This window comes from Pongo abelii, chromosome 4 (assembly GCF_028885655.2).
Source record: "Pongo abelii isolate AG06213 chromosome 4, NHGRI_mPonAbe1-v2.0_pri, whole genome shotgun sequence".
NCBI lineage: Eukaryota > Metazoa > Chordata > Mammalia > Primates > Hominidae > Pongo > Pongo abelii.
Genome location: NC_071989.2, coordinates 167,830,472 through 167,852,190, shown reverse-complemented (window position 1 = coordinate 167,852,190; position 21,719 = coordinate 167,830,472). Strand labels below are relative to the sequence as shown.

The following is a 21,719-nucleotide window of genomic DNA, read 5'->3' as shown; positions in this document are numbered from 1 at the left end:
GGCAGATAATTTCCCTGAAGGAGTCCTTAGCAGATTTGGCTGCAGTCAGGGAGTTCCTTTGAGGGCAATGAAACAGAAGTTCACCACGTGCTTATTAGAGGTTACAACCTGCTAAAAAATGATGGGGGCACATTACCTAGAAACTTCTAGTTATTTCCTTTGCCAGTCACAAAGATACATGCTGAAAAGCCTGAGGAAGGAGACAATTTCGTCCTTTTTCCTTTCCCTTTTTCCGTCCATCTCTCCCATTTCCATTTGTTCCTTCTCCCTCTCTCCTTCTTTCTCTCTCCCTCCTTCCTTCCCATTTTCTCTTCCCCTTCTTCCTTTTTTCCCTTCCTCCCCACCTTCCTTCTCTTCTCCCCCCACCCTTTTCATATGGCAGAGACAGAGTTAGGAAGGATTTGTTCAAGCCCTCCTTTTTAACAGGAAGAATAAAAGAGGATGAGAAAAATCCTGCACCAAATAACCAGCTAATCAAGGACGGTTAACATTGCTGTTGCTTTGGTAGTTACTCTAAAAACAAACCAACCAACTACTTGGGGTGGGGAATGAGGGGTTGGCATTTAATTTGAGAAAATTTAAAAACGCATCCTGACACAGCCCCAGTGAGAGCATTCATTCCACCATTCACATATCTCGAGGACTGCGCGAGAGAGGTGAGCGTGCGAGTGAGAACAGCGCCCAACCCTGGCAGCCTCTAGGCTAGCGGCTGAGAGAGAAGCGTTTCAGAGGCCGGGGTGGGAGCAGAGCCTGGTACCCCACTTCCTGGGGACCCACAGCGCCTCATTTGCCGGGGCCCAGCGTCCATTCATCCCTCCCAGCGTGGAGGCCGTGCCCCTCCGCGAGTTACCGGCCCCGACCTCGCGCACCCGTATTCCATCCCACCGCCCCCGCCTCAAAGCGAAGAGGTGGGCACCTGGGACGCGCGTCCTGCTTTTTCTGCCCGGGCTCTCCCGTCTCCTCCACTTTTGTCCCCGACGTCCCAGAACAGCGGAGCAGGACGCGGCATCACCCTGGGAGGGCGCAGCCTGCGAGCCTCCAGCGCGCTCAGGGCTCGGCGAGGATGCTAAAGGACTGCAATGGCCAGGATGCAGATCCCCAGCTCAAATTCCTGAGGAAGACACCCGCCTCCCTTTCCCTCTGTCCCCTCTGCGTCCTCGCTCGGACCCGCTCCTCCCCAGCCCAGACGCCAGTGCTCAGCGCTCCCTCGTTCGCCACTTTGCGAGGAACTTTGGCCGGCTCCCCTGCGCCACCGGGAGCGGGATGTTAATGAGAGAGCGTGGCCTGGCGCCGCCAGCGAGCAGGCTTTCGGGCCGCGATTGGCTGCGGCGGGCGGAAAGATGACGTTATGCAAATGAAGGGGCGGGGCCTCGAGGCTCGGGCCCCGCCTCCTCCCTTTGGGGTTAGTGTGCCTGTGTTTAGCTCTGGGGAGAGTCAAACTGGATTCCATAGGGAAAGCCTGCAAATCACTTCTATTTTAGCAAGGAGAAAACAGAATCTCCATCCAGCAGGGTCCACCCCTCTCTCTTTCTCCCTGTCCTCTCTCTCTATCTCTCTTTCCCTCCCCCCCTTTCCTCTCTCCCTCTATCCCCTTCCCCCCACCCTCTCTGGTGTATCTGTCTACGGCAACCAGCGTCCTCCTCATCTACACGCAAAGGAAAGAAACATCTTTGGTTGGGAGAGAAGGAGGAAAAAAAAAGAGAGAGAGAGGAAAAAACTTGCCTGGTTGTGGAAAATGACACTTGAAGTAGCAAAGCCGGCAGCGCGAGTTGAGTCTATTGTTTCTTAAATTGCCATCAGGGTTTTTTTTTTTTTTTTTTTTTTTTTTTTTTTTTTTTTTTCTTCCTGCTTCTTCAAGTGAAGGGTACCTCTACAAAAGGAAACTCCAGCCCCTCCTGTCCTCCACCGGCCTGTGATCATTACAAAAAAAAAAAAAAGCAAAAAAAAAAAAAGCACCCAAACCAAAAATCAACCAACCAAACAACCCCCAACAGCCAAGCATACATCTCTAATTTTATTATTTTGGTCTTTTCGTTGGATTTTCCCTTTCTTCTTTTTTTCGGGTTATCGCTCAGTTTTGAGCAGAGGTTTACATTTTTTAAAAATTTGCTTTCCAGCCCGCCTTGATCTTCTAAGTGCGAGTTCATCGTCCGAGAAAAAAAAAAAATCTCTGGTTGGCGTTTTTGTTTCTTTTCTTTTTCTTTCTTTTCTTTCCTTTTTTTTTTTTTTTTTTTAATTTTTTTCAAGGGGGAGGAGATTTTCCACAAGAAAAGGTTGTTTTCATGTTTGGGATTCAGGAAAGCATCCAACGGAGTGGAAGCAGCATGAAGGAAGAGCCGCTGGGCAGCGGCATGAACGCGGTGCGGACGTGGATGCAGGGCGCCGGGGTGCTGGACGCCAACACGGCGGCGCAGAGGTGGGTACCGCGCGGGGACCGCGGCCGAGGTGAGCCGCGAGCCGGAGAGCCGGGAGTCGGCGGCGGCAGCGGCAGCTGCTGCCGCGGGGCCGGGCCGCGGGGTGCGTCCGCAGCCGCTGCGCTGCGCTCTCCGCCGGGGCTCCGCGCTCCCCAGCCGCTCTGCCTTCGTCGCCTGCGGCCGGAGGACCTGGAGCTGTCTGCGAGGAGCCCACGCTTTGCCAGCACTTTCCCCTGCCTCGTCTGTGACTGTTTTCATTTTGTTTTAACCCAGAAGAGGCGTCTCAACACAGCATGTTGGATATCTGTGTTTTATGTTTTTATGTGAGTGCTCTTTCTTTTCCGGCCGGCTGTCTTTTCTTCCTTCCCTTCGCTCTTCCTTTCCCTCTTTTCTTTTTTTTCTTTCTTTCTTTTTTCTTTTTCTTTTTCTTTCTTTCTTTTTCTTTTCTTTTTTTCTTTCCTTCTTTTCTTTTTCCTTTTTCTTTCCCTTTCCTCTTCCTGCCTTTCTTTTTTCTTTCTTCTTTCTTTCCTTTCTTCCCTCCTTTATTTTCTTCTCTTCTCCTTCCTCTTCCTTTCTTCCCCTCTTCCCTCCTTCCATTTCTTTCGTTCTTCCTTCTCTCCTGTCTCTCTTCCTGCCTTCTTTTCTTTCTTCTTTCATTTCCTTCTCTCATTTCTTTCCCCCACCTTCCCTTAATTCCTCCCTCACTCTTTTCCTCCCTCCCTTCCTCTCTCCATTTTCTTTCTCTTCTTTCTTCAGCTTCCCTCCTTTCTCCTCTTTCTCCTTTCCTTACCTCTCTGGCTCTCCTGTTTTTTCGTCCCATTTCTCCCCTGAGTCTTCTCTTATTTCTGCTATCTGGTTCTCCTTCCCTCCCTCTCTGTCTTTCAGTTTTTCTTAGTCTACCGGTAGAATAGCAACTCCCAACTTTAATTCTGACATCTCCCCAAAGTCTTCTCCACCCCCTGTCACCATGGCCCCTTCCAGCCCCTCTCTCACTCGCAGCTCCCTAGACACTAGACTGTGTGGCCTGGAGGCATTGCCCTTGGAGGTTGACCTGAGGGAACTTTCCTGGGCACACTCAGGGCCCTTTCCCAGGCTCCTGGTCCCAAGTGAGAAATGGCCTTTTTCCCCCCATTAAGCCATCAGCTGAGCTTGGGACGGTGGGAGATCTGGTGGCCCCAGGCCCTATCGGACTCAGAGTGCGGAAGGGGAAGAAGGAAGATGACTAATTACATCATCTCCAGCTTCCCTGGGCTGGGGACAAGTGTCCCCAACACCGTTTCCATCCCCACTGAGTATTAGGATGGGGGTGGGTGGTAGTGAGAGTGAATTGGGTAACTGGGCTGGAAGTGAAAGTGTGTGCGCGGGGCGCTCGTGTGTGTTCGTGTATGTGTATGTGTGTGCCTGTGCGCGCTTGTGTTGGGCAGGTCCGGCTGTCAGTGGCCGCCTGGCGCCCCAGGCGCTCCAGCCTCCCGTCGCCGGCCGGCGCACTGAGCCAGCAGCCCCGGCCTTTAGGATTTCTGGAATGAGTGTGAGGATTTCTGAGGAACAGCGAAACTTTGTTAGGACAGGTCTTTAAGAAAACACCCCTCTTCCCTTTTTCACAGCGACCACCCGCGACAGTTCTGAGCCCCGCCCTCGGACCCTTCTCCACATGCTTTTTGGTGGTGGGGGGATGTGGCTTCCCAAGGCCGGGCACTCGCAGTTGGCCGGAGCTTGAGGGGATCCTGGAGGGTGGCTGCTGCGGCGAGACGCCGAGCGTGTTTTCCATCTATTCCCACCTGCCCTGCTAGCTGAGACGTGAGATTCGAGGGGTGCCAGAATAGAACTGTGGGTTCTATTCCGCGAAGGTGGGTTCACTTCATCCACCGCCACTTTTCTTCCTCCCCACGCAGTGCGTGTCAGGTAGGAGTAAATGCTTATAGCGTTTCATCTCGCGCGCAAAACCCCCAAAAAACTTTCACACCTCTTCAGCGAGTTCTGAGGACGCACCCGTCCTTGGCGGAGAGGACGAGGACATGAGGGGACATGTGTATCCTGTTGTCAGCTGGGTCTATGTCGCCTGAAGGGGCGTGAAGAGCGCCCACTGGATGTTTTGGGGGAAGAGGAGGTGGGTGTTTGAGGGTTCGAGTGTGTGTACAGGGTGACAAGGGGCGCGGGTCGGCGTCCGGTTTAGCCATCTAACTCTGCGTCTTTGGCCGCAGCGGGGTGGGTCTGGCCCGGGCTCACTTTGAGAAGCAGCCGCCTTCCAATCTGCGGAAATCCAACTTCTTCCACTTCGTCCTGGCCCTCTACGACAGACAGGGCCAGCCCGTGGAGATCGAGAGGACAGCGTTTGTGGGGTTCGTGGAGAAGGAAAAAGTAAGTGGGCGCAGCGCTGTCGCCCCTCGTCCCCGGCTCCGCTCGGGAGCAGGCCCAGGAGCCTTGGGCAGCGCGCCCTTCCTTGAGTGCAAAGCATCCATAACACACTTCTGTGTGGGGGTCCCCCAAGCCATTTCCCATCCCAGACGAACCCAGGGTCCTGGTCCACTGGTTCCTTCTCCAAAACAGTTCGCACGGAGCCCCCAGAGCTAGAGAGAGGCAAGCCTGGCTCTACAATCCACAGCCATGGGCACCCGGGATGAACCCGCCCTCCACTACCAGATTACGCACCGCCTGCCTCTGGTGGCCGGGGCACGAGCCCCTAGGCCCTGGAAAAAGGATCGCCTGTGTGCGCCCAACGGAATTTTCTTTTGGGAGAGACGGAGCAGTCAGGAACGGGGGGGCGGAGGAGGGATCACAATTGGCCGCAATTTCTGCTGCTACCGTGGCTGCCTGGCTCGCCAGCGGGGGTCCCGGCTTGGGGAAAGTTGCCTCGAAAGTTGGTCCACTCGCTCACTCAGACCTCTCTCCTGCATCTCTTGTGTCTTTGCGTCCTGATGCAACCCAGGAAGCCAACAGCGAAAAGACCAATAACGGAATTCACTACCGGCTTCAGCTTCTCTACAGCAATGGTGAGGCCCGGGTCGGGTCTATGCCCTCACCCTGGGGCTCCGGGTCTGGGCAGGGGGCGCAGGGAGCTCCAGGTGAACGAAATCCTCCAGCGAAGGTCAGTCATCCGCTTTATTCGAGGCGAACCAGCCTCTCCTAAATTTCGCCCCAGGAGGTTTCACCTGAGGAGGTTCCGAGTGGCCCAAGAGACTTATCGGTCTCGAGTTTACCTGGGGCCAGGTGTAGTGCCTCATCCCTCCCTGAGCCACTTTCATTCTTCCTCCCCTTCCTGAGGCCTGTTCCTTTGGCTTGGCCCAGGCTCCAGGCCCAAGGCCCCTTGGGCTTAGGGGCTGAAGGGTCATGGCCTTGAAGGCTGCGTGCGAGAGCAGAGGGACTCTTGCCGTGAGAACAGACAAGTCGTGGTACCCCCATCCCAGTTCCAGCTGCAGAACTTGGCGTCTGGCTTCCAGGAGCGCTAAGACAAGGCCAGCAGCACCTCTCTGGACACTGGGGAAGGGAGATCCTGGCTGTATTTTCCAGGACAGTGGGAGTTCCAATCAGCCTTGGAGCCCCTTTCGTGATATGTGTGTGGGGGTTTTGTTGTTATTTTTTGTTATTGTTTAGTTATTGTCCACCCACCCTCCATCGCCTCTCACTTAATTCTCCTCCCTTCCCCCATTTCCAACCCTAGGGATAAGGACGGAGCAGGATTTCTACGTGCGCCTCATTGACTCCATGACCAAACAAGTAAGTTTCTTGATTTCGGGCCACGGGAGTCTCTATGTCACAAAATTCAGAGCAGTCAAGAAGCTAGTTGCTCCACCGCAGATGGGCTGGGACTCTAACTCTAAAAGCCAGTGGGGGCGGCTCAGACCACACTTGCACCGCCTTCCAGTATCCATTCATGCGCTTGCACCGCCGCGTGGGGATGAGGGCTCGACGGCGCAGTCCCTCCAAGGGAACTCGGGCCTTGTGAATTAAGACTGCAGGGTGCTGAGTGGAGAGAATGACTGAATTTCCTCTGACCCGGCCAGGGAGCCCCGAAGGGCGCAAAAGGTGCCCAGGGACCCTGGTGTGGAGTGGGCTGAACCTCTGAAACCCAAGCTAGCCAGGCCTCCCCGGGAGGCAGAGGGGCGAGGGGCTGCGGGGGCGGAGGAGGGGTGGCAGAGGCGGCTTCCCCAGGAATGAGATGGGCTGAGAGCGCAGATGACCATTCTGCAGATTTGTTTTCAAAGGGAATGATGGTGAAGGTGGTATTGAAAGAGGGAGCGACAATTGTTAGAGGATATTTTGCAAAAACCCTCCTGCTTTTGCCTCCAAGTTTGGCAGGAAGCCAGGCAGCATGAGTGAGCTTGTGGTCTTAAAGGTACATGGACGGCATTTTCTTAAGCTCCCAACACGCGGGTGTCAGGCAGTATACATTAAGGTTGAGTTATGGTTAAAAAGATACAATTATGAGCCGAGTCAGAAAAGAGGCCTGACGTTTTAATGAGGCACAGGAGCTTTTTCCCCTTCTTCTTAATTTTAAGAAAAAGTTTAGTTTCAGAATTAAGTAGCTGGTTAGGTAGTTGGAGGAGTTAGTAGCAGAAAAAAGAAGACAGCTTTATTGGGTGGGGGAAAGAAATCAGAACAAAGAAAAAAGTTATCCATTGTGTACTAACCAGCAATTTAGCAAGAGGATTAAAATTTATTTACTTGATTGTGATCTTAGAATGTTTCCTTTAAAATAAGAGAAATGATTTTCTTTCATAGATATTGGCTGAGAACATTTCAAATTAGGGTATATATGCATATTTAAAAATTGTTTTTAGATACACCACGGCTTAAATATGTGGTAGAAATGTCACATTAATAAGCTGTTGGGCATTTTAAAAATCTAATCTTCAAGAACCAATTTATTAACAGCTATTTTTGATGATCAATTTCATATTTCAATGTGACACAAGTAGAAAACAAGAGTATGAAATCTATTTTTTTAAATAAAAATAAATATTGATTGAAATCTATTTCACGTTATTTGCCTAAAATATTTAGCTTTCTTAAAAATCTGTTTACTTCTCAGTTGATTGCTCAGAGTAAATCACCATTTATAATTTTTGTCTTGGTTTTATTCTCTTTAATGGATTGAATCATTACATAGGATAATTCCCTTTCATTTGGACACTGCATTTTTTTTTTTTTTTTTTGCCTTCCAAGGCAGAAACACAAAAGCCTGATTTTTAATAACTTTTTTTTTCTTTTGCGATGTGAAAATAAAAATGTCTTAAGTGGAGTTTGTTTTCAAAAATTGCCTTTGATACCCTGGATATCCTTTCCTGCCATTCTCATTACAGGAAAAAAAAAAAAAAAAAAAGTTGGGAGGGAGAGGGGGAAAGTAGGAACTCTAAGACATACTCTATATGTATTTATTAGGATTTACTTTCTAAAAGATAAAAGGCACACATACACAAATCAGTACATAAGGCCTGTCTGCTTGTGCAACATTGACCAATGAAATATTAAATTATAGGTAGCACTATGAAATGAACAATTGTAAGAAGCACAGAATTAAGACATGTTTGAAGTGATTAATCGCTCTCTGAATTAAACCTCAAAATTTTATTTTAAGTCTCTCTAGTCAAAAAGTGCCACTACTAATTGATTTTCCCATTACGGGATGAACTGACTTTATACTCATATAAAAATCGGGGGAGAATCATCTTTTGATATTTTTAAAGCAATATATCAAATATCATTTTACTAACAAGGTCATAGAGCTTAAGAAAAACTGCAGCTTAAGGCATTCTTTGACCACTTGGTGTCATAAATTCTATCAGGAAAGAGGGAGGAAGAGAGAGAGAAAGAGAGAGAGAGAGGAATAAGAACAAGATTAGTTTTATTTTCGATAATAGCACTTATGAGAAAGTCATTTGCCATAATATGACATATCAGTAAAAGTCAAAATTATAAATGCATTCAATGATATATTTTGGTGGGGAGTGGCCTGAGAAAAGGTTTAATAATTATCTAAGTCTAAAAAAAACCAGGAAAAGGAATATTTCAAAGCATACCTGTGTGCTTTCATAAAAATTGTTTAAATAACCACCTCTCTGTAGCTTTCACTTTGAAAGGCAGTTCCTACTCATTATCCAATTGCTTGTTCTTTGATTATGTGCTGCAAGAGTTTTGGAAGTAGGTTAGCTTCTTGTCTACAGGGTTAATACAATGGCCTCCAAAAAGCAGATAGATGAGCGTGAAGAAGCTTAACTTTCCCTAGGTGTGACGTAAAAATAATTTATATTTAGCCTTAATGAGTAAAACAGTGAATCTTCATCTAGCTTGAAATTATTCTATCTAATTAAATACCAAGTCTGATTTAAAATTTCTTGAATCTTTGATTTTAGTTTAATATACAGTGGCTCCTTAAATCAGATGTAAGTCTTGATATAAACTGATGGATTAAATGATTACATTTTTTTTCCTGTGAAATTCTTCCTGATACACTATGGATTTTGATAATTATTTAGAGTACAGAATGAAACACTTCTGGTCTGATAAGTTCTGATAACATAATCAATTGTGGAAGGAATACCTAGCTACTGTTCAAGTGTCTTTTCTTAGCTGCCTGTTTATTATAACATTTTTCCTATCAGAGATGCAGCTTTATGTGAGTGATGTCATATTCTTGACTAGAAAGTGGGGTTAAAACTCAAAAGGAATTTTGGGCAAGCAAAATTTAAAACTACTTGTGCATTCTACATTTCCATAAACTGTTCTTGATCTTGGATGGAATTAGCAGCATTGAGATAAAAAAGAAATGTACTCAATCAACCAAGATGTATTGGTATGACACAGTATTTCACACCTTTTCAAAGTGTCTCATTAGACTATTTTGGGTAATGACTCTTAATTTTTGGACTCTATCAGGAAAGGTGAAGCTTCATTAGAAATGAATATATAAGAATCTGAGATCCCTTATCCCTATGCCTTCATTGTAAAGCACACAGGATATAATATTTTAAAAATTCATCCACCAACTAGAAAATAAGAGGCTTGCTTTTGGGAAGGGTTGTTCAAAACCAAGTTTAGCTGGACTAAAAATAGTTTGTTTTCGTGTCATTACTGTTTTTGGTATTCCATTAGTGAGCATGCAGAATGCCCTGTAGGACCCAGAGGTTTATGGCTGTTGCATCCAGAAACAGTATCTACTGCAGAAGCTCAAATGAATCCAGTGGGGGAGGTCTGAGGTTTAGTGGGCATCCTTTCAGATTTTCATGTAGTATTTGAAATATGATTACATTCTGTGATTGCTATAGTGAGTTATTTATTTTTAAATAGTTTTTTTTAAGTTTAGCTTATCTCCCCTCTTACCATCTTGCTTTAAAAGAGTGATATTTTATAATTCAAAGAAAAGATACCAAATTGTATTAAGTTATCAAAACAAAACACTCTTCCCCTAAACAAAAGCCTGTTTGAGAAGCAGAAAATCGTAGTCACATAATCCTTGTATGTATGGGTTTGAAAGTAGGTGATGTAGTGAGGAGACTGTGAAAAGGGTCCCAGGACAGTGGGGGGTCCAAGGTACAATCATCAGAAATGCTATCAGGTTTCTCTTCCCAGCTAGACTTCTTTATATATTTGTTTTGATCTTCCCCGTACTTTAAGTTATTGATGCAAGTGTATTTTTTTCTGATTGATTGTTTCATTATATCCTGCCATGGCTACGTAGATTTGATTAACAACCCTTTCAGTTCATGGTTCTTCATTGGTAGATAAACACATTTTCAGTATATCAGTAAGTTCCCAAGGAATTCACTAGGCCAGCAGAGAGGTTCTTTCATATATTTGGGGAAATAAACAAACAAAAAAGGACACAGCAAGTTTATAGTCAGAGGCCATATTTCAGCAGCTTTCTCTCTCCTTTGGTAACATGTCAAAAATGCAGGTGATTTAAATTTCCTTGCACATAGAGGAATGAAGAAGTTTGGAATTTTTATGCATGATCAGGACCTGTGTTTGGGAAAATGTAAACTCATCACAGTGGAAAATGTGTTGTTTGGAGTCTGGGGGTGAAAACAAAGCTGATGGTTTTGGAGAGATTGCCGGAGCCAGATGGCCTAGTACTTCCCCAGTCTGGCGGGCCAACTGCTCCCTCCTGGATAATATACAGCCATTTGTTCGGGGATATTTACGCTAGAGCTGTTTCCATGTGAATGTTTGAACAGCATTAAAAATGAACATATTAGTAGAGATGCATTTATTGAACTCATATGACTGTACAGATAGTCTGTTCTCTCTGTCTTATATTGCTGAGAGCGATGAAGGAGTGTTTGGACATTGGTGAATTGTCTACATAGTTGTTGAGCAAGAATGATCTGGTTTTAGTGAGCAATTAAAATACATCAATGTTTGGAATCAGACTAATGGAAATAATGTTATCACCTACCTTGAAGCTCTGTTGTGAGAATTAAATAACTTCATACGTGTTAAGAACTTAGAACAGTGACTGGTACAAATTAAGTGCTTAATAAATTAGATGCTTTTATTATTATTATTATTATTATTATTATTATTATTGCCCCATTGGGTTGACAAAGCCAATTGTATTTACTAATATAGGTGTAAATGTAGTTACCATAGGAGTGAAATATCTTTTATTTGTGCTAGAAAAAGAAATACAATATGGGATTGTTAGAGTGATTTAGTTTTTTTATGGTGTTTGAATAATATAAGGGGTTTTAGCTCTTTGAGACATAAAAGATGCATTCTAAAGCTAACTGCTTTTGGTACACATTCTCTTTTTATTCAGGGCTGTGATGTAACTGAACAGCATACTGAATCTGATATCATTCCTTCGCAACTTTCCTAATTCACTTCTGAAAATGGGCCTGCTTAGCTGCTGAGCTGAAATTACATCTTTGTAATTTGTTCACCAGTAGCCAAGCTGCTAATTGAAGCAAAATTATTTTTTTATTTTATTCCACTACTAATGTTGGATTGCTGTTTGACATGTTGTTTATGAAATGTCAGATTTGTAGTGTTTCCTTTGGCATGGTTTAATTTTTAACTAGTGTGCCTTCACCTACTGGAAATTTCTAAGACCAGATTAGCTAGCGCCTTTTGTGAATATCATTTTTTGATTAGCTCAATTCTTCGTAATTTGCTGCAAAGGCTTGTTGACAGTTTGCATTCAGAAGACATTTCACTTTTGGTTAAAGCAGGTACTTTGTACATTCATGAACTTATTCTCTTAGGTGACAAAGTAGGTTTGGCTTTTTATTTTGTAAGGGGAAAAAGGAGTAACATATTTTCAAGGTACTGTTTTGATTTAAATAGAAAATTAGGAGTCTTTGTTAGTTACTGATAACCTTTCTTTTCCCTCCCTCCAATCCTTTCTTCTTACCTTGCTCTCTTTTTCTTAATTTCTTTTCCTTCCTTTCCTTCCTTCCTTTTTCTTTTCTTTCTTTCTTCCTTCCTTTCTTTCTTTCTTTCTTTCTTCTTTTCTGTTTTCTTTTTCCTCTTCCTCTTCTTCAACTAATGATGATAAGTTTCCTTTTGTTTGGTTATAAATCAAGAAAGGCTCCGAATGAAAATATTTTGTTTCTAAAAATCCTTTGGATTTTGCTGAAACAAAGTCAAAATTATTCTCTTCACCACCTTTATTTTGTTGTGGAACACAAAGAGTTAAAACTATTAGAAAAGTAAACACAGAAAAACCATGTTCAATTCTCTGTATTTCCTTTGGCATCCTATTGAAGTGTGATCCTGGTGTACATTCACTGTGTATTTTTTCATTTTACTGTGTGGTCTTTACCCATAGTAAGTTTCAATTAACTTTTAAGACCTAGCAGTATTTAAGAAAAGCTAGAATGAACTATGCTTCACAGTATGTCTTTCAAAACAGTGGCAAATCACGCAGGTTTTTGTATATTGATTGATTGGTTGATTTTCAAAGATATTACAGGTTACTTTATAATTGAGTGTTTAGAATTGATGATATTTTATTCATAACAGTAAAATTTCCAGAGCTGTTTTTGCATAAGAATATGAAAGTTCAACAATTTCTATGTTTTCTTCTTCTTTTAGTTAATTATTTTAAATATCCTTTAAAAGCCCCTTAATCTGAAGTGAAGAGTATCAAAAAATAATATGAGATATTTTCTTTCTACTTATTAGAGTATGACAGTAGAAAAGGTAGGCTAGTATATCACAAAAATAAATCTGTTCCAAATATATCCACTTTTGACAGCTTGTTTGTCAATTTCACCAGATTTTTAAAGTTGAGATGAGGTTAATGTTGTTTACTATTTAACTCTTCCTCTTATACAGCATTCCTATCACCTTAAGGGATTTATTTGCCATTGGCAGCATTAGTTTAAACATTGTTTTCCACTTGATATTGCATTTTTGTTTCTTAGGTTACAAAACTCAACTTGATTCACTATCAATTGATTTACTTAAATAATATATTTTATATGATTTTTTCTCCCCCTCCCACCCATCTATATAGCAGGCATCCCATCTTCACTTCAGATAAACACAATGATTTATTTAAACCAGTGTTGTCTTTGTCCCTCTCATAACAGACAACCTTCCTCATAGTGAGCAGACTCATGATTTACTATGGAGGATGAAAATAAACCTTCTTCTTGGTGTTTCATTGTCTGGGCCCTAAACCAGCTGTCTATTAAAATGGTTTCACTTAAAATAGCCAATGCTGTTTATACGCTTCTGTGATCTCCCAGCTGATCCAACCCCAACCAGCTTTACTCATACACCACAGAGGCACATATTTAAATTAGGAAGAAACACAGAAACTTCTCCCAAAGTTGGTGTTAGCAGGATCCCTGTCCTTTAGGGCTTAAAGTCTGGGTTTGCTGAACTGTGGACCAGTGTTGATGTGTATGCTAAATGTAGATGGTAAAATTGATGTAGGGCTATCAGTTGGGTGTGCAAGCTGCAGGGAGAACTTTATGGCATTTTGAAAATTCTTATTGTTGCCACTCGGCATCAGAGACATTCATCAAAATGAATTTATTATGTATTCCTATAGTGGATCCAATCAAGATGTCGATTTCCGTGCCCATACCTTCTGTATGATATGGGTACATGTGTATATGTGTGTTTAACAATACTTTTCAGTAACAAAAACTGCTTTGGTGAGGTTAGAGGTGGATCTGTCTTTGACTGAATTCCACTCTAGAGCTAACCTCATTACACTGAGTTTCTAGTTTACTTTAGTTACAGGATTTTAGTCCTACTCCATGGTGGAGTTTCACTTGCTTTTATTTCAGAAGTCACAGAGACAGCACTTCTTTCTCTGCCTTTATGTGCTGAAAAATATTGTTCTATAGAGGCCCCAAGGAGAGGGAGAGAAGAAACTTCATGCTTGCACTCCTCCCTAGAGTTCCTAACTATTTCTGAGCAAATCCAAACTGATGGTTTCATTTTTCTATGCTTGATTTGGAGAAAGATTCTGTTTTGACTCTGCTGCTGGAAGCATAGTGGCAGTGTGGTATTTGGTGAAGAGATGTATCATGGAGGCGCAGGGCCTTAAACAAGTGATATTCAGTCACCAAAGAAGTGACATGGGATTTCTGGAAGTCTGTATCATCTGCTGTTTGGGGAAGCCATGAATGTATTTGCATTGCAGCATTGCATCCATTGAATATCATCATGGGTCCACTAATTTCAATGGAACCAGCAGTCCTAGTAAAACTAATATTTGCATCATCTAGAAAGAATTGAAATAAAAAGATCTGATGTAACTGATAATTCCCCCTGCCTCCAAAAACCAAGCTTTTCTATATATATATGTGTGTGTATATATATATGTGTGTGTGTGTGTGTATATATGTGTGTGTGTGTGTGTGTGTGTGTGTGTGTGTGTGTGTATTAGGGAAATACAGCCCCACCAGTATCTGTTACTTTTATTTACCAGCTTACTTCTTTTAGCTTAGCATGACAAATATATTATTTTTTAAAGAGTGGTGGAACCAAAACATGACAAATATTAAAGCTGAGACAGAGATTATTACGAGTATTTAGAGAACATACAAACCATGTAGTACTAATAGGATTTAGAAGAAATGCTTCATTAGGGTTTTTTAGCATCATGTATGAGATCTAATAAGTGATTTACTGTGTTTTTTAAAATGTTTTCAGGAGTGATTGCAGGAAATAAAGCAGGCAGATATAATTTTTGGTTTTCAAAACATTTTTAGTTAACGCATTTTCTTGAGTAATGCAACTGCTTAGGATTTTGAAAAGGTCTTTTAAGAATACAGGAAAGAATCATCAATGCATGCTGAAACTAGTGGATGAAAATTTGACACATAGTAAGATATTAACACAATCTGGATTACGTCCACAGAAGATATTTATGAATTGCATAGGGTAAAGTAATAACTTTACCCTGGGGAAACCTGGCTGATGATCTCTGATAGCAAGCACTACCTTAACCAAATGGTCAGAATTTATGTTGCCAATAGTGGAACTAGTCAACAACATGATCTGATACACTAAGAAGAACTCAAAATCACCTCTGTGGTATCCCTGCCCTGAAGTACGTAACTTTAATCCAAGCCTGAGGAAACGCAGGCAAACCCAAATTGAGGGATGTTCTACAAAATAACTGGCTTGTATTCTTTAAAAATATCAATGTCATGAAATATAAAGACTCAGAAATATTCCATATTAAAGGAGACGTGATAACTGGATGCAGCATTGGATTTTCTTTTGCTGTAAAGGACATTATTGGGTAACTGGTGAATCTCAGTAGGGTCTGTAGATTAGATTATTGTATCAGTGTTAATTTTCTGATTTAGATAACTGTACTGTGGTTATGTAAGAGAATTCCTTGTTTTGAAGACATACAGGCTGAAGTATTTAGGGCATGTCTGCAATTTACTTAATAAATGATTCAGAAAAAACTACAGAGAAAAGAATAAAGCGAATTTAATAAAATATAAATATTTTAGTCATCTGGTAAAATCTGGATGGAGAGTATCTTGGAATTCTTTACATATTCTGGAAAGTTTTTTGTAGGTGTACATGTATGTCAAAGTAAAAACATTTTTAAAATACAAGGTATTATAGGTTAGCCATAAAAAGTGGTTTCGATGGGCCAATGGTGAAGTATTTTCTCCTCATGCAAGTACATTTTCTCATTTTTTATTTTACTGCAATGTTCATTTTGTAATGGGATCAGATACCATAACCACAGTTCTCTCTGAGGATCTATACACACTGGGTCGTAAGTTATATTAATCATTTACAGGTTCTGAAAGTCCCAGGTTCAAAAACAAAGCACATTAGAGCCAACTACAAGTTAGTCTTGTAGCATCTCTATGTACTATATAAAGATAGTCTCTGGCTAATTTAAGTAGTTTTGTCATCAAGAAATTGAGGGCTATAGGAATGTGTGAAAGTAATTTTATTAAAAATTTGAAGCCGTGTGATATTAGTATTATGCAGTGATACAGTGTTAAATTAGCTAAATGTAGCCCAGTGCAGAGCCCTGTTCTGCTAATAGCTGTGTGTGTTGCTTTGGTCCAGGTATTAACATGTAGATCCATGAAAGCTGAGGTCCCAGGGAATCTTCTTGGTGTCCTTGAGTAAAATGTTTGTTTTACAAACACATTACAAAAAATAGAAAAAACTATTTGGGCTGGTGAGGTGATTTGGGACTCCAGATTTTGAGAGTCAGTTGTAACTCTTCTTAGTTTAGTGAGATAACTCTATGGCTTAAATCCACACACACAGCATATGCCAGCGAGTATTCCTGTTTGGGTGGGTGTACACCCTGTGAGAGCACATGTTCTCAGCCTGTTGATGGGAAGAGGGATTTTCCCTGATTGATGAATCATTGCAAACATGACACAGTTAGTGAATGGACTCCTTAGTTCACCTACGCTTGTTTTCTGTTACCCACCCCTAGAAGACTAAATGTTGAGCCTGGAAGTAGTAAAGTGAGGAGGCAAATACATATCACTTAAAAATCAAATCCAAATGCTTTTCTGTATTTTTGCTAAATAGTATCTCAATCTACTAAGCCTTCTGGGGTTTCCCTCCTTATTGATGAGATTCATTTGTATTCTGTATTAAAAGGAGAATTGTGGCTGTCTTGCCCGTCTCACACTCTGATCCAAAGATGTGCATCATGGCAAGGTGGTTGAAGGAGCAGAGAGGAACATACCTCATTCCATGCCTTTCGGGTTAATCCTGAATATCATACCTTCAGACAATCAACCCAGTGATGTCTTTGGCTCCTCAAAGCTAATTTGGCCTTCAGTAGTGGTGAAGTGGTTAAGAACTCAATTGTGATCTTTTTTTTTTTTTCCTGCTACTTGTTTCCATTCTTAGCTAAAACTGTGCTTTTGCTTTTAGGCCATAGTGTACGAAGGCCAAGACAAGAACCCAGAAATGTGCCGAGTCTTGCTCACACATGAGATCATGTGCAGGTAAGAAATATCTTGGTCTCTCCCATTAATTAGCAAAGAGAAGATGAATTTGCATTTCAAATCTTGGTGAACTTTCGTCTTTCTTTTTTTTTTTTTTTTGGTACACATTTATCTTGCTTCTATAGACAATCTAAAAGGAACTGTTAGATGTGAGTATTTGGTAGTAAAGTGTCAGGCATCACAGTAGTTCTTAATTATTTATTAGATTTCATCCCGAAAGACATACATTTCCATTTTGATATCACACTGTTAATAGGCACAAAGCACTGCCTTCCCCTACTCTCTTAAAATCAAATAAAACAATATAACCCTTTTAGTGTTAATATATGCGCTCAACTGCATTGCTAGTAAAATGAGTAAGAGTTCTATTGATGTCAGCAGAGTCTTCTGTTTGGGTAAGACTTGAAAGTTATAGTTCCCCTTTCTAATTCTCCCACTTGAAAATATGACGTCCACACTTAGGCATCATTTCTTCTTAAATTGAATGTGGGTTTTTTTTTTCTTCCCCTTGCATCTCACCTCTTAGTTATCCTATATATAACTCTGATAATGCAGCCAATACTTCTCAGAGGTAGTGAGCTTTTGGAAGGAAGGCAAAGATGAGTCCCTAAAAGGTATAAAATTCATGTGACCTATAGATGAGTGTCTTTATTTTTGCCTGTAATCAGACTGAAGCTACATTTGAAAACAGGCAAGTAGACCAAATTAACTTCCATGGCCTCAGCCAGGCTTTCCACATGTGAGGGAGTAGGCCAGGGAACAGCCCTTTAACTTGCATTCTTATTCTGCATAAAGTAACACCAGCACTTTGCTCCCAATATATTCTGAATAATTGGATAAAGCATGAAGATGCCACTATGCATCAGAGAAAGGCTACTAATTGCTTTGTTAACCATGCAGGCTCTTCCTGGCACAATGCTGGCCTGGCTGCTGACTATTACTGACCAATCCTTTTAGGGCTTCAGCTGCTGCCTCAGCATGGGTGGGCTTTATTTGCTGCTCATGGACTTGTTGGGGAAAGCAGCCTTAAAACTCTACAGGTGGGAAGAAAAAGGGCTTAATGTGCTTTCTGAGTGAAATCCTAAATCCCAACTTCTTCTATGTCTATAGTTACGTATGGATATACAATTTTCATTTTTTCCCTTTTAAAAATATTTCTAACATATTATTCTAAAATATATAGGAGTTTCACAAGTTTTCATTTCAGTGATTTGTAAAACTTGTTAACTATTATGAAAACAGGTTGTTTTTCTCTAATTTTAAAACAGTAGCAGAACCCCCAAAATATGGCAATAGATTTCTTTATAAGATATTATTAGGCAAAAATTAATGTTATATTGTACATAACAATTCTACAATAAAGCTGAGTTGCACCTTTCAGAATTGTGAGTAAAATTCATTTTAGAAAATGTTAAAACATGACCTCTTTCTTCTTACTATCTTTTTGACCGTATCTCTGTTCTGGTTCTTACAATTAGCATGTCATTAGAATGAATTTTCCATGTTGTACTACATGTGATTCTAGCAAAATAGGAAACAGACAGGAAGATGGATCTCAACCAATAGGCCAAATAACATCTATATATCATAGATTTGCGTCTCATATCTGCACATGTTTAGACTATGCTAGAAATCATTCTATTCTTGAAACACTTAAAGATGTATTATGCCTTTTACACACAGGCCTACCCTCTATTAATGCAGTTTATATTTTTCTTGTTTTTAAAATTCATTGGTCCAAAGTACTTTATTATGCTAGTTGGTGTGCTTTACTGCTGATGTTCTTTCTATTTTTCAGAAACATAAAAATAGCAAAAATAAAATTCTGAAGCCACTGAAGGCAAATGATGATGTTTGTACTGCGTGGCTAAGAGGGAAAAGCCGTATTCAAAATGTCATCCTGCTAATGTTACAGATTATGGGTTTTCCTGGCTGCCTATAGATGTATAAGGGGTACTGTTTGTTTACCAGGCCACCATGACCCTATTATACAAACCTGTCATCTATTGTGTGGCTAACAGTCTTTTAAATTGCAAATCTGATGCTCTTTAGGGGGCTTTAGGAAAAAAATTCTCACTTTCCGCACCATCCTATTTCTCTTGATTTCTTGCCTGTTTTAAGTGGAAGTTAGGATGTGCTGAATTTGCACCAGGGGTGCAAATGCAGGCTCAATTATAAGCATAAAATTAGAGTCTGTTCCCCATTAATCAGGCTGGCTAATTGCTATGCACCACCATTAGCCATATGGTGTGAAAGACAGCTTGCTCTCCCCAAGATGAAATTTCTTCATTGCAGACATGAAATAGTGAGGGCCCTGGATTTTAAAATAGCTTGTTTTAGATATTTAATTTCTAAACAACTTTCTGCAGTGCTTTCTATCAAAGCTAACGGCACAATAAAACTTTGCGTTGATGTCGTGAAAGCTGTATATTTATAGTATGTCGGCTATGGTGAAGGGACACAGAGAATTTAGATCGACAAGACAAGGCTTGGTATGATTCTGTTTTGTTGCAGGCAAAGGGGAAAAAAAAGAAAAAATGAGGAACACCAGAGAATTGTGTCTCAGGTGGTTGCAAATTTTAAAAATCCATTGTGTTCTGTCTAAAAGGTGACCCCACTGCGTGGGCTGGCTAAGGGACTGGCCACCATTGGATTATATTATAATTATTATTACCACTCAGAGACAAAACCTCTTTGACTTGACATGGAGCTCTTTCTGTGAAATTCTGAGAGAGTCTCTGCCTGTTTGGTAAATTGGAATCTATCATATCAATCATCATTACATTTTGCTATACCTGGTGGCTATGCTCTTAAAATAATACGGCCCCACACATGATTTTCTAAAGCATGATTCTAGACGGGATTTGATTAAAGGGCATCCTGACATCCTGTGTTTAAATATGGATGGAAAATAGGAACTATGCTTGGTCAGTGAACTTAGTTCCCAGAGCTCTGTTTAAGAAAGACCTCTTTCCCTCATCAGTGTATGGTTTCTTATAGGACCATGAGTTCTCAGGGCTCCCTTGAGTTCCCTTTTCTTCCTTCTCTGTTACTGACTTATTCTGATTCCATCCTTCAGATTCCCACTTAAGCATGGCTTCTTCAGGGAAGCACCCCTGGCTCTCAGCCTGAGTCAAATCCCATTGTTACGTTGTCCTGTAAACAGTGGTCCTCTTTTATCCACGAAGGATGTGTTGCGTGACCCACAGTGGACACCTGAAACTGCAGATAGTACTGAACCTTATATATGCTGTATTTTTCCTATATGTGCATGCCTACGATAATGTTTAATTTATAAATTAGACATAATAAGAGATGAACAACCATTAGTAATAAAATAGAACAATCATAAAAACAAACTGTATTAAAAGCTATGTGGATGTGGTCTCTCTCTCCAAATATCGTACAGAATCCCAGCCCTTTGGGAGGCCAGGAGTTCAAGACTGGCCTGGGCAACATAGTGAGACCCCCCCCCCGATCTCTATAAAAACTAAAAGAAACATTAGCCAAGTGTGGTGTGTGCCTGTATTCCCAGCTACTCAGGGGACTGAGGTGGGAGGATCGCTTGAGCCCAGGAGATGCAGGCTGCAGTGAGACATGATTGCACCACTGCACTCCAGCTTGGGTGACAGAACGAGACCCCATCTCAAAACAAAAAAAAATGTACTGGACCACAGATAACTGAAACCGTGGAAAGCAAAAACATGGATAAAGGGGACTACTGTCTGCTGTGCTTTTCTTTCATAGCACTCAGCACACTTGTAACTTTTTGCCCACAATATGTCTTCCTTTGCTGGACTGATTGCTTTTTGAAGGCAAGGAAGTTACTAGGTGTTCCTCTGTCTTCAGTTTTCCTATTTGTGAAATGGAGGATAAGATTACTTATCTCATAGGGTGGTGATTAAGATTAAATGCAATAATCCCCACAAATGCTTATCACAGTGCCTTGACACACAGTAAGTACTGAATATCTATTGTTATTATTAATAGTAGGAGTATTTGTATTAATAGAAGCAGCAACAGCAATATTTGCAGTGTGGGGCTAACTACCTGGTGCACAGTTGTTCAGTGTGAATGAGGATAAAAGAACTTTGAATCAAAGTGAAATGTCTACTGAAACATTCATGTACTTTGTTCATTCTAGTTGTGGGGGTTAAGGATGTTTTCATTTATTCTTTTAGCACCTACTATGTGCAAAACACTCAAAAACGGAGAGCCAGGAAAGACTTCGTTCGGCAGTAGGGGAGCTTGTGGTGTGGCCTGGGAGATGATATTGGTTGGCAGATAACGAGACTGCACTCTAGAAAGAGTTGAATGTGATGAGAGGTTGAGGCAAAGGGCTATGTCTATTCAGAGAAGGGAGGAAATACTTGTAGGTGGGTAGCAGAAATAGGGAGAGGGATTTTAGAGGGTGCATGAAGTGTTTGGGCACGTCTGTTTCAGTCTAGCCAAAATTTCTCTGTGGAGAGTCCTGCAGGTGGATGGTCCTGAGTTCTGGATCTGGAAATAAAGTTGTGGTCAAAGATAACTGACTTCAGCGTCGTTTCCCAAGGGTGAGAGTTGAAGCTATGGGCTTAGATGGGATTGACAAGAGAGGGAGAATAGAAAGAGAAGTCATGGCTATATTCTTGGCGGAATAATCACGCTTAGCAAGAAGGCAGGGTGTGTTAGAGAGTTCAGAAAAAGAAGCTTGAGCATACAGAGCATAGAAATAAAAGGAGGAGGTCAGGTACGGTGGCTCGTGTCTGTAATCCCAGCATTTTGGGAGGCCGAGGTGGGCAGATCACCCAACTCTTGAGGCCAAGAGTTCAAGACCAGTCTGGCCAACATGGTGAAACCCCATCTCTACCAAAAAATACAAAAATCAGCTGGGTGTGGTGGTGTGTGAACCTGTGGT

General features: G+C 41.8%; 2 protein-coding genes across 8 annotated transcripts in view; one reads left to right on the top strand and one right to left on the bottom strand.

Annotated features, from left to right (window-relative positions):
- Positions 1 to 1,586: 1,586 nt before the first annotated feature.
- LOC134761448 (uncharacterized) lies at positions 1,587 to 2,726 on the bottom strand. Its single transcript, XM_063724365.1, has one exon. It carries the CDS (start codon positions 2,670 to 2,672, stop codon positions 1,920 to 1,922), a length of 753 nt encoding a protein of 250 aa, XP_063580435.1. The 5' UTR covers positions 2,673 to 2,726; the 3' UTR covers positions 1,587 to 1,919.
- The window catches only part of EBF1 (EBF transcription factor 1), a 400,425-nt gene continuing 381,124 nt past the window's right edge, over positions 2,419 to 21,719 (top strand). For 2 of the 7 annotated variants that reach the window (XM_063724364.1, XM_054556161.2), the window contains exons 1-5: positions 2,542 to 2,737; positions 4,616 to 4,772; positions 5,341 to 5,404; positions 6,073 to 6,128; positions 16,749 to 16,822. In XM_063724364.1, the coding sequence (XP_063580434.1) occupies positions 6,117 to 6,128; positions 16,749 to 16,822 (86 nt within the window). In that variant the 5' untranslated portion in view covers positions 2,542 to 2,737; positions 4,616 to 4,772; positions 5,341 to 5,404; positions 6,073 to 6,116. Of the gene's footprint in view, positions 2,738 to 3,419; positions 4,522 to 4,615; positions 4,773 to 5,340; positions 5,405 to 6,072; positions 6,129 to 16,748; positions 16,823 to 21,719 lie in introns of those variants that run through there. The other 5 variants (XM_054556159.2, XM_054556158.2, XM_063724363.1 and 2 more) reach the window with 4 other exon arrangements.